A 12,615-nucleotide genomic window follows, 5' to 3' on the forward strand; every position below is an offset into this window, starting at 1 on the left:
GATGGAAGTCAGAGTTAAAATGGAAAATTGCTGTAGGAAGCTGGCATGTTTTTAAACTCTTGAGTGCTTTAAGGGGGAATAAAACCTCTTTCCATTCTGGACTGCATGGAAAATATTAAACTCCCTTTCAGTAAGCAGGGGAGATGATGAGTATTGTGGATTTTCATCTTTTTCTCATGAGGTCTTGTGATTCAAATCCTATCCGTGTTGCAGTGTTGCTCTGCATTAAAGATTTTTTTGTGTGTGTGTGAGGAAGATCAGCCCTGAGCTAACATCTGATGCCAATCCTCCTCTTTTTGCTGAGGAAGATTGGCCCTGGGCAAACATCTGTGCCCATCTTCCTCTACTTTATATGGGATGTGACCACAGCATGGCTTGACGAGCAGTGCATTGGTGCGCACCTGGGATCCGAACCTGCCAACCCCGGGCTGCTGCAGCAGAGCGCACACACTTAATCGCTGCGCCGCTGGGCCGGCCCCTGCATTAAAGATTTTGAATGCTGAGATTGAACCATTATTTTTATACTTATTTTTCCTTAAACTTGTTTGGTGCTTTGAGAATATTCGTTATATACCTTTTTTGTTGCAAATGTTCTAGCAGTATTAGTTCATCTTGACTAATGCCCTTGACTTCAAAGTATAAACAGAAAAATAGAGATAGGTGACAAGGATTGATTAGCAATCCTCCTGCTAAGTGAAACAGTAAACCTATCTAGATAAATCACTAGCTCAGAAACCTGGAGAATGCATGTTAAAAAAAATTAAGGGTAGTGTGGGTGTATGTGTGAGTTTAATTGATAGGGAAATTTTCTAGAAGAGCTACAAGGACACAGAGATTCTGTCTGGTCTGTTTACTGTCTTTTAATTTTTATTTAAAAAAATAGGCTTATGGGTTTTACTAAGCTATTGCAGTGATTATTTGCTTTCTTTTTTTTTTTAAGGAAAATTTTTTTTAGGGAAAAGAAGACAGATCAATATTTTATTGCCTTTTTGAGTGTCTGTCCATCTCTCTCTCTCTGTATATATATAATTACTTTGTTATTATTAGACTTTAATTGTAGGGTTGAAAGGGCTTGGGGAATCACTCAATTCCCTGTCTGGCCCTTTTTTTTTTTTTGTGAGGACGATCAGCCCTGAGCTAACATCCGATGCCAATCCTCCTCTTTTTGCCGAGGAAGATTGGCCCTGGGCTAACATCTGTGCCCATCTTCCTCTACTTTATGTGGGACGCCGCCTCAGCAAGGCTCGAGAAGCGGTGCGTCGATGTGCTGCTGGGATCCGAACCTGCGAATCCTGGGCCGCTGAAGTGGAGCGCGCGCACCCAACCGCTGCGCCACCAGGCCTGCCCCTTGTCTGGCACTTTTAAGCCATCAGAGATAGGTGAAAAAATATTTTAGTGTTTTCTAGCATTTATTTTGTGCCAGGCAGTGTTCTAAGTACTTGACATATATTAACTCATTTAGCCCTGACATCCACCCAAAGAGATGGGTGCCGTTATTATCTCCAACTACCGTGTGACGAATTGAAGTACAAAGAAGTTCAGCAACTCTCCCCGTAAGGAATGGGTCTGGGATGTGAACCCAGAACCCAGGGTGTCGACTCTCCACCATTGTATCCTCACCTCCCTCTTTCCCTCTCCCCTTCTCTCTAGGATTTCTAATTCCAAGGGTTAATTTTCACACTCCCTTTCCTTTCCCTAATGTGGTTTTCTCAGCTTATAGTTGAAGGCTCCTTTTTGGTTTGTTTTCCTTTTTCTGAGTCTAATGAAGAACAGCACTTCTCCAACTTTCCATCAGCCCCTGCTGCTCCATTCTCTCATCTTCCTCCTTGGTGATCTTGTCCAACCCTCAAACCATTTCTGCATTCTTAAGTTTTAGTACCTCAGGACTAGGAGCTGGTGCTAGAATAATGGTTTGACCAGTTCTGAGAAAGATAATATTAATAGTACAATTACCTCATGGTTTCTGCATATATCCTCTATTCCTGTTTACCACATCATTTTTTTCTGCTACAATTGCAAAAATACATTCTTGCCTTAGATCTTACTATTAGTTTTATGTGTTCATGAATATGTCTTAGATTTCCCAAGACCTTTGAATTTTGACTATAATCCACAACCATGTTTGCCTCTTTGTGGACATCATATAGCATCAATTCAGGTTATTGATGAAAATTTATAACTGTGCATCCTGTGATCTCCTGTCTCTTGAGACACACTGCTATTAATATGTTGAATGTAAATCCCCATTGAGGGTAAAATTGTCAAAGACAATGTGTGATTCAGTGTGATAAATGGGCACTTTGGACCAGTACTGTGGCACATTATCTTCCTGACTGAATCGCAGGGAAGAGACTAAAGAAGGGAGCACCATCTCCCACCCTCCCACAACCCATTGCCCACACTCCCTCTCTCCTTGGTGTAATCTAGTAGACCCTCTACTCTTATTGAAGATGAATTCGTGCTGATGAGTTTTCTGCTTCCTAAGCCAAAGAGAATCATTACCTGATTACTGAGTACCACACAACATTGAGTTTGCAACAATGACTTTGCAGTGATTCTGCTGTATTTTACTAAGTAAAGAATTTCACAGGATTGTAATTTGTAAATGCAGCTTTTCCCCTCTGTCCTTACCCTTTCACGGTAATGTTTAACATTTAGAGTCTGAGGTGGCTGGAGATAGGTGGTGAGCAGTCCTCTCGTATACATCTTCCTGACTCTGTGTGTGTGTGTGTGTGTGTGTGTGTGTGTGTGTGTGTGTGTGTGTGTGTTTTTAATCATGAGTGTTGCTAGGCAGGAATTGTATCCCCCTAATGGTCCTGACCTCCTCAGGAGCCCCCTAGACTCAGACCCCCTGCTGCCACTTCCGTTCCATTGGAGCAAGATGGTGACTACTTTGCTAGTTTCTTTCTTGGAAAGTGAAGCACATGCTTGCTGAAATCGTCTATAATGTGTCTAGTTTGTGCACCAAGATTCCCTTTTAACCAGAACATTTATGTTCCCATGATCCTCTACCCAGACTGTAGGAACTTTGGCCAGTGGACTGGAGATGAGGGAGTGTTTTTCCTCCCAGCTGGGGAGGTCAGGTGTTCCTATAGCATCCTGTTCTTGCCCCTGTTAGGTCATAACAGCGTTGTAATTTAGCTGTTTCCCTGTAAGTTTCCCCCACCTAACTGAAGTTCCTGGAGACTGTGAGCTGCAGTTCAGGGCTTGGTTTGGTGAGGTTCTGTAGGTGCTAGTCCTTGTTTTCCCTGCCTCATTCCAAACACCATTCAAGATGGTACTGTTAGTACCAATCCGGGAACCTCTTGGTTTTAATAGGCTTTTAGAAATTGACTGAGGGTCTTATATACTATACGTATATATGTTTGAGAAAATGTGATTTCTCAACAACGGACTTGGAACGAAGCTTTTTGGAACACAACTGCCGTTAGTCCAATTTCACACCTCAGTGCCTTTGTTCCTGTGGTGTCTTCTGGGAGTGACTTTTTCCTCTGGTGCCCCTGCCTACCAAATTGCTCTTTTCACTCTCTCGACCAGCCAAGAGACTACCACCTCTGAGAAGTCTTCCTTCCCTCCTCTCTCATCCAGAGCTCTCTCCCGTGTTAGACTTGAGCTTCTTGAGGCCAAGGCCCATGTCTATTCATTTTGCATTTCTACTCATAATATGGTGCCAGGTACATAGGGGGCTCAGTAACTTGAGTTGTATTGGATTCCTTTATAATAATAAGGCTGGGGGAAAGAGGTCATCAGGCGCATAGAATAGGAACCTGGGTAGAGAAAGGGAATAGGGCAGGGATTATTGCAATGACTACTAGGAGGTTGAGGATGAGAGAAAAGATGAGATTGGGGCAGGTATGCCATCAGGGGATGACACCATACCAGTGTGGGTGGTGGCAGACATTCTAGGTGTTGTGGACAGAGATGATAGCAGAAGTGTGGTAGTCATAGATGGAGCCCTGGGAATGGGTTTATGTGGGACAACAAGATGAGAGATGCAGTGTAGGGAGAAGGTGGAGGACCCAGGAGATGATGGCTGTATTGGAAGGAGGAAAGCAGTAGCTGGCAACTGTGGCAGTGGGGAAGGGATGAGAGGAGGGACCTTCAGCAGCAAGGGATTGTAGCAGGTGTGGGGGAGGGGAGTTGCCGTGACCTTGCCAACTTTGGACGGCCGTGGGGGCATTTGTATGGGCAGTCCGTGATTGATGATGAAATTGTCTCTTAGGTAGTCATGGGGAGCTGGGGAATGGGAAAAGGAATAAATGACTTTGGCAGGTTTGGCGTAGCTTGCCAGGGAATGAGATCATATGTGACGATAATGGTGAACAAACAGGATTCAAAGTGTCCATCAGAAATTTACTTTATTCTCTTTTCCTTTCCTCTCATTGCCTGTTCAGTCCATTCTGTGGGGCTGGGTTTTCTGTCCCTGGATGAAATCTAAGACATACTCAGTTGCTTCTTGGCTTCTCTCAGATTAACATAAATCTTTCAGTAACTTTTATCCATAAACATAGCCTCAGTTTAGTAAGTATCATGTCTGGTCTAGTCCAATGTAATACGTATTTTATTCACTCAAAGGTAAACCTTGTCCTTCTCTTGCAGTTTCTGTTTGCTGTAGATGTGAAGCCCATCATGGGGAAGAGAGTTCTGAGTTCTGCGGGCTTCTTTTCCTTGTTTTCTCTCTAACACATCTGCTCCTCCTCCTCTACTTACCGGGCAGCTCTGGCTGCTTCAGAGTAGACTGGGTAGGTAGGGGTGATGAAGCGCAGAGGGTCTAAAAGAGTGACATCAGTTTGCCATTGGTTTCTTCTGGCGATGGCAGATGTAAACCTGACTTGTTCTTTTGTGGGCGCTTTTATAGGTTCTTTGGAGAGTCGCTCCCTCTCTCATTTCAGTGGCTCTCTCACGTTATGTTTTCCTTGACACGGGGGAATGCACCCTCTCCTCTTTCATTCCAGTGATACGCTACTGAGGTTTCCTCACTGGTCCAGGCAGCCTTAATTCAGATTCAGATCGTGTTGACTTGGCAGTACTTATGGGATATCAAGGTGGAAAGACCCTGTAGGATTTAGAAAATGCTTTTCCAGTGCCTAGTAGAGGGGCAGAAGTTGGAAATACAGATGTCGGGGTGAAAGTTGTGCCGCTGGTGGTTGCAGTCCTGAGAGTGGACGTGGTTGCCCAGGGAGAGACGTGGAAGCTCGCAGAGCTGCCTGAGTTGAAGGAGCCCGGGAAGCAGGGGAAGGAAAAGGAGCTGGCAGAGAAGGTGGAAACCCTCTCTCAGAGTACTGGTTCTATAAAGGGGCAGACTCTAGAGGAGTCAGCACAGAATTACGTCTGTTGTTGCATCTATTTTTTACCCAGAATGTGGAACTTATAATACATCCATTTTTATTTTAATTGTGAGAGGACCTTATACTGTTTTCCGCCTGTTTTGAAAATTGATGTTAATTTTACTTTAGGATTTCTAATTCTTTGAAAACAAATTTTAACTCCTTTTTTTTTTCCAGTTGTGTATGAACACAGATCAAGATTAGAGAAATCCTTGCAAAAGGAAAGACTTGAACATAAGAAAGCAAAAGAAGGTAAGTACATAATATAATTTGTGTTCCATGTTTTTACCATAGTCTTCATTGAAGCATCATGCATTTGCTGTACTATGTTTTTGCTAAAAAATCTTTCAAATCAACCCAAAGTCAGTTTCATAGATGGACCGACAAAGAGATGTCAAGCAATATACTCTGCATTATGCAATAAATTAATTCCTGCTCAGGATTAGGTTTAGAATCTTCCATTCAGTTTGTGCCACCTTGAGATAGTTCTCATAATAATATGGTTATACATATTATTTCAGAAATACCAAACAGCTTTTCATCTGAGTATTATACACACATGTTACTCATACGTGGAACTTCTGTCCACAGGTATCCTGAAAGTAGCAGCATGCGTTGTTCAGAATATGACAGATTTTATATTTATATATGTACACACACACACACACACACACACACATTTATAACATAATGAGTTGATCACATTGTATGGTGTCTTTTAAATTGTGCACTTGTTTTTATCTTGTGAAGGCTTTTTTTTGGCACAGCCGATGGTTCGGTTTGAAAAATTAACATTTAGCACAGGCATTAGGCAGTGCTATTGATTTTTATTGGAATTTTTCTATAAAGCATAGGCTTTATATAGCTTGTGATTTGAAATTATCTGCATTCTTCTTTATTCATCATGTTTTCTGATAAATCTTGAGATTTACGGTAGGTGTTCTGTCTGATTACCCTGGTGCAGGGTAGAAGGAGGGGAGAGCAGGGGAGGGCAGTGTGGTTAGGATCTTGTACTGACCCTTGGATTAAGCCTGTGTGGAGAGTAGAAGTTTATCATCATTAAAATGCTTCGACAGGATTTGGATTTCCTTATCTTGAAATGCAGAGTGATTTTATAGGGCCATCTAGTGGATAATAAAGCTTTAGGAGCGTTGAAGATGGTTTCCATGGCTCGATTCCTCTTTCCAGGTCCTACATGATTTTTGTGTGCCATCTAGTGGATAGCAATAAATCGTCTCTGTCTTTAGGTGTGCTTCATGTTTTTTTCTCCTTAATTTCAAGGGGAGTGAATCACAGAGTGCACATTCTAAATGCACTTTTAATCAGTTAGATGATTAAGATTTACACCTTTAAGGTAAAGAGGAAAATTATATAATAGTTTTTTTCAACTCTTTCTAAAGCATTAAGAGGCAAAATAAAGTAAGTCACCAAGTAGATTCTTTTAAACCTAAAACATTTTTTATGTCTGAGTAAAGTTTGCCTTTATTCTTTTAGATGTTTAAAAATTTCACAATGAATTAACTTACTCTCTGTTTTCTTCATATTGTATTTTCTAGATTTTCTTGTTTATAAGTTAGAAGCACAAGAAACACTAAATAAAGGAAGGGTAAGTTTTTTTTCTTAATTTTTTTCATGAAACTTAAAGGAGAGGGAAATGTAATGGAAAAATCTTTTACTCTTGTTGATCCTTAGGACTATAGGGCTAAAGTACTTTTTTTTTTCACTACCAAAAAATTCCAAGAAGACCTTAAAAACTGTTCTTTTAAATACTACCTTTGCTTATCACGTTATTGATGATAGCGATACATTGGGAATGGCCTTAATGTTCTACAGTAGAGAGATTATTTTTACGCACTTATTTGTTCATTTGTTGGTAGTCTCTCTTTTTTATAGAATGTAATAGGTTTTTGGTTTGCCTTTGCACAACGTTACTGTTACTTGCACAGACGTGACTGTGAAATGTCTAAGACAGTCCCTGGCCTGGAGTCCACATGCAAAAACATTTGAGGAATGAATGAATGAATAGATGATATTGGCATTAAAAAAAATTTTTTTAAATGCAAATTAACTGGAGAAAAACAAGTCTTTCTCTTATTCTAAGAAAAATAGTATAAGCATTACTTGAATAAAATATTGACATTTTGGGGTATTAAAACCGAGAAGAGTCAGTTCCTTGGGTAGCCGGGAGGCTCTCAGCTAGCTTTCAGCTCTTACTTGTTTTTAAAAGCCCTAATCAAAACTGTGTGCATTCTGGTGTGCATTTTATAATGTAATTTTCTTATAAATTAAAATAGTAAAGCCATAAAATAAAGTGATAAAGCAAAAATGCAGTTCTTTTTAGAAGTTGTAAAATATGAATTAAAAAAATGATTCACAGGTGCCCTTGTGCTGACGATGGGGTAGAGTGAGGGTTGTGGCCCCTAAGATAGAAAAACGCAGCCTGGAGAGAGAACATCCAGGCGTCTTTTGTAGACTGGCTGGTTACGGCTGCCCAGGACTGTGAGAACGTGTGAGGTCCACATGTGAAGATGCTCCGCTAGGACACAGAGATGTGCTACTGGAGCGTGGAGGTCGGCCATAGGCTTAGGCTCAAGTTTCAGTCCTGGCTCTGCCACTAAAGGAAATGTTTGCCCTTGGCCTGTTCCTTATCCTGTCTCAGTTTCTCACTCGGTAAAATGGAGTCTCACTGAACTAGAGTAATATATGTAGAATTTCTTACCCACTGAAGCTCAAGGAAAGAAAGCGCCTTTTCTCTCCCTCCCTTAAGCCGTGCTAAGCTTGTCAGACCTGGTCCTAGTTGGTTTCCCTCTTCCCCTTTGGAGCACCTGGCACCGTGTATTAGCCATAAGCGGTGACCATGTCTCAGGACAAGCTCCTCTGTGCATCTGGGCCTCAGTTCTTCTTAATATGAGAGTGGAAGTCAGTCATCTCCAAGGGCCCTGTCAAGCTCTGTTTTATGATTCCATGGCCTGCTTTTTCATTACTAAAGTCTAGCAAACTTATGGGAATGTTAAAACCTCATTTCTGCTATTATATAAAGAGATGGCCTCAGAGACATCCTGGTTCAAGCATAGAATTCATTTTAGTTGCACAAGTGAAATAAATGAAATTCTTCTCTTAAGAGCTTTAAGCTGTATTTAGCAAAAGAGCCAGATCTTTTTATCTTTGTGTTAACTATTTTCTTTTCAATTTACAGCAAGATTCCAATAGTAGATACAGTGCATTGAATGTGCAACATCAGATGTTGAAAGTGAGTAATTTAAAGTTGTTCTTCATGAGTGAGTGGAAGGATTAACTAACTTAGGTGATTAAGGAAAGTTTACAGCAAGTTGATTTGTATTGTAATATGGTACATTAAAGTCATGTTTGGCTAAAAATGATGTATAATTGTAATGCCCCATCATATTTATCACCCAATTACAAAGAACATATTTACCTTATTACACATTTTCTTATAAATCAGGCTCTCTGGTGACCTAATTTTTAATGTTGTTCTTCTCTTTATCCTTTAAGGCTTTTTGTTTGTTTGTTTAATTTCTCACAGTCGTTTTCTTTAGATATTTTCTTTTATCTTAGATGCACAGGAGACAGTAGAACTATTAAAATGCTTCCTTCGTGTTACTAATATTTAATGTGTCCTTTTACTGACCACAGGAACACAATTTATGTTAAAGATTCTCCTTCCTTGGTTCTTGGGTAAAACTATTATTGTGTATCAGGAAGTCTAAAAAAGAATAAAATACAAACAGAGAGAGAGATTCATTATTTCTGTCAAGCTAGAGGAGATGAGCGCCTGCCATTGTGCATTCAGCACAGCGGGAAACCAGGCTGCGATCCGCACCCTGCGGCGCCCAGCTATGTCTTTCCTCCTGTATCAGCAGGGTGTGTGCTGTTTATTGAAACCAGAACCTTTCCTATTATCAAGAAAGCCATACATGAATTAAAGCAGACCATCCTTTCACATTAAGGCTTTGGAGACTGGAGAATTTATCTAGATTGTGATTACAGCGTGGTATTATCATCAGGATTAAGATAAATAAAAATCATTGTATAAACAATAAGTTTATTACTTCCCCAAAAGGGAAAAGAGTCTTTTTCTTTTTTCTTCTTTAAACTGGGTTGCCAAGAAGGGAGAAAATCAAAGAAAGGAAATCGAAAATGTTACTGGGCAAACATGAGATTGAAAGAGGAAGTCGGGAGTATCCAGGGAGGGATAATTTTTCCATTAGCCTTATTTTGTTTCCACAGTAATTTGAGTCCCTGAGAATTTCCCCAAATCCCTCTCTTTTCTATCTCTCATGCGAACTTATAACTTTTTGTTTTTCACATTAATGTTAAAAATTTAGGAGAAAATTCTTTTTGGTTGTGATCCCAAACTATTCCTTTGGAATGTGAGGGAAATGGAAGGGGGCTGCATGAATTAAAAGTGACCTGAGGGGCCGGCCCGTGGCTTAGCGGTTAAGTGCGCGCGCTCCGCTACTGGCGGCCTGGGTTCGGATCCCGGGTGCACACCGACGCACTGCTTCTCCGGCCATGCTGAGGCAGCATCCCACATACAGCAACTAGAAGGATGTGCAGCTATGACATACAACTATCTACTGGGGCTTTGGGGAGAAAAAGGGGGAAACGAAAAAGGGAGAGGATTGGCAATAGATGTTAGCTCAGGGCCAGTCTTCCTCAGCAAAAAGAGGAGGATTTGCATGGATGTTAGCTCAGGGCTGATCTTCCTCACAAAAAAAAAAAAAAAAAGCGCCCCGAGGAAAACGAAGCCCTCTTCACTTCTTCACTGGTTCTTACTTTCTTGCAAGGGAAAGGCTATGCTGTCAAGAAATAGACTCTGATATAATTTAGAGAATGTCCGTCTCTGCTCAAATTTTCATCTTTGCAGAGTCAACACGAGGAGCTAAAGAAACAGCACAGCGACTTGGAAGAGGAGCATCGCAGACAAGGGGAAGACTTCAGCCGGACGTTTAATGACCATAAGCAGAAATACCTGCAGCTGCAGCAAGAGAAAGAACAAGAACTTTCTAAGCTAAAAGGTATCTGGAAATCTATTTAGCCAGTTTATATGTAAATAAGTATTCATATTAGTATGAAATAAGTATTTCAACAAAACAGTAGACTTTGTTATATTTTGTTTGTTTTTTTGTGTGGTGATTGATGTACATTTATCATGTGGCCCTTTACCAGCCACTTAACTTCTTTGTAACGTTTCATATCTATCCTGATCTCTTTGGGTTTGTTTAGGGAAGCAGAATAGAATACTGTGTTTCTCAACAGGGCACATTGGCCATGATGGGCAAGACAGGTCTCTTTTCATGTGTGTTGCGAGACATTTAGCATCTCTAGCCCCTACCCATAAAATGCCATCAATGCTGCCTAGTCATTGTGATGATCAAAAATTGCCCCATGCATTTCCAGATCTCCAGAGGGGCAGGAAGGCTCCCTGTTGTTTGCTAACAGTAGCTTCGGAAAGCGCAGGCTCTAGAGTCAGGCTGCCCTGGTGAATCTTGGCCTCTTCAGTTACTGGTTATATGACCATGGCCATGTTATGTAATCACCACAGGCTTCATTGTCTCCATCTATGAAACTAGGCTACTCATAAAAAGTATCAACCTCATATGGTTGGTGTGAGGATTAAATATTTTATGTAGAGTGCCTAGAACAGTTACTGGTACATGGTAAACCTTCAATATACACGAACTGCCATCATGATCAGCATATTACATTTCATAGTAATATGGAACAAAATGTATCACTTCTCTGAGTACATGTGAGTTCTGGAAAAGGGAAATAGCATATTCTACAATCACCTGTTCAGGTGCTAAATAAGTTTAAAGTGTGAGAATTGGTTTAAAAGGCACATGGTACTTGCAAAAACAATGGTGAAATCTGAGTGAGGTCTGTAGTCTAGTTAATTGTACCGTGCCAAACAATTTCCTGCTTTTATGTAAGATGTCATCACGGAGGGAAGCTGGGTGATGGGTACTTTGGACCTCTCTGTACTTTTTTTTTGCAATGTTTTGTCTATAAGTATTTCAAAATAACAGGTTACAACAAAAAGGCGCATGGGAGTTAAGTAGCCATTGAGGCAGCTTACCAAGGGTTGAGGTTGCCTTGATTGAGTTGGGCCAGGTGTCAGCAGATGATACCCAAGAGATGTGGACACATGGGGCCTTGGCTTGTTGGTGATGTGGCAGATGGTGAGGGGTCATTGAAGATAAAACAGAGAAAAGAAGAAAGACTGAACACAGAAAGTCCTCACAAACGCAGTTAAAGGAGGGGAGAACAGAGGTCTCCAGCATCAGAGAGCACTTGCCGGGCCTGGGGAAGCTCCACTTTGGCTGGCGAGAGAAGGGACATTGGGTTTATTGGATTCACTGTTTAGCATTTGCAAACCTGAGCTAAGCTGAGTAAATACATTCAATTATACTGATAATAAGTTGGTTCATTAAGGAATGAGAAATAAAACTTTCTAGATACCTGACCTCTGCTTGGCATACTTTACATAATTTAGATTATTTAATGTTAGCAATAGTCCTGAAGGGCATGTTTTCTTATGTCTACTCTATATTTACTCCTTTCTTTAAAACAAAGTCCATGTATAGTAAAATTTTAACAAGAAATCAGAACCATGGAAAATAGGGAGACACATGTATGTGAGTTCTGCATACTAAGATAATTCAAACCTCATAACCTGGTTTGAACTTCCTGGCACCTAGGACAAAAGGGGAAATACAGTAAGTTAGAGGGCTCTTGTCATCAGAAAGAGAGAATGTACCAATACCGTGGGGGTGAGGGAGAGACAGAGAGAGTGAGAGAGAAAGAGAGAGCGAGAGCGAGAACAGTATTTCTGGTACCAATTAATTAATTTTTGGAAAGAATTTCCCAGACCTTAAACAACAGAGTGTGATGGCGCCTTTGATGACACTTTTATAAGCAGTTTTCACATCAGCACTTGGTTGATTATAGTCCTTTATAAAGCTTAAGATAGTAAGTGAAAGCATATTGTGATGGATGCAGGGCAGTAGTGGCAAACTGTAGGGTGTGTAGTCTGACTAGTCTTTGGTGGTTTCACGTGATATGAGGAGAGAATTTAGAATTTAGACTATGTATAGCTGTGAGCTGATAGCGTAGAAGCTTGGATAATTATTCCCTTCATTATTGTTGTAATAATAGCTGATGCTCAACAAATGTTTGCCATGTGCCAGTACTGGGTGAAACTCTTCATGCAATCTTATTTCATTCTCATAACAGCCTGTAAGGTAGGCATTATATTTAGCCTAAT

The 12,615-nt window shown here is 40.7% G+C and overlaps 1 protein-coding gene across 5 annotated transcripts in view; it reads left to right on the forward strand.

Moving 5' to 3' along the window:
* Nucleotides 1-12,615, forward strand: part of GOLIM4 (golgi integral membrane protein 4) — a 75,387-nt gene that overhangs the window by 37,639 nt on the left and 25,133 nt on the right. For all 5 annotated transcript variants that reach the window (XM_058556399.1, XM_058556398.1, XM_058556400.1 and 2 more), the window contains exons 2-5: nt 5,505-5,579; nt 6,884-6,933; nt 8,524-8,577; nt 10,216-10,366. In XM_058556399.1, the coding sequence (XP_058412382.1) occupies nt 5,505-5,579; nt 6,884-6,933; nt 8,524-8,577; nt 10,216-10,366 (330 nt within the window). The remainder of the gene's footprint in view (nt 1-5,504; nt 5,580-6,883; nt 6,934-8,523; nt 8,578-10,215; nt 10,367-12,615) is intronic.

Source organism: Diceros bicornis, chromosome 15 (assembly GCF_020826845.1).
Source record: "Diceros bicornis minor isolate mBicDic1 chromosome 15, mDicBic1.mat.cur, whole genome shotgun sequence".
Classification (NCBI taxonomy): Eukaryota; Metazoa; Chordata; class Mammalia; order Perissodactyla; family Rhinocerotidae; genus Diceros; species Diceros bicornis.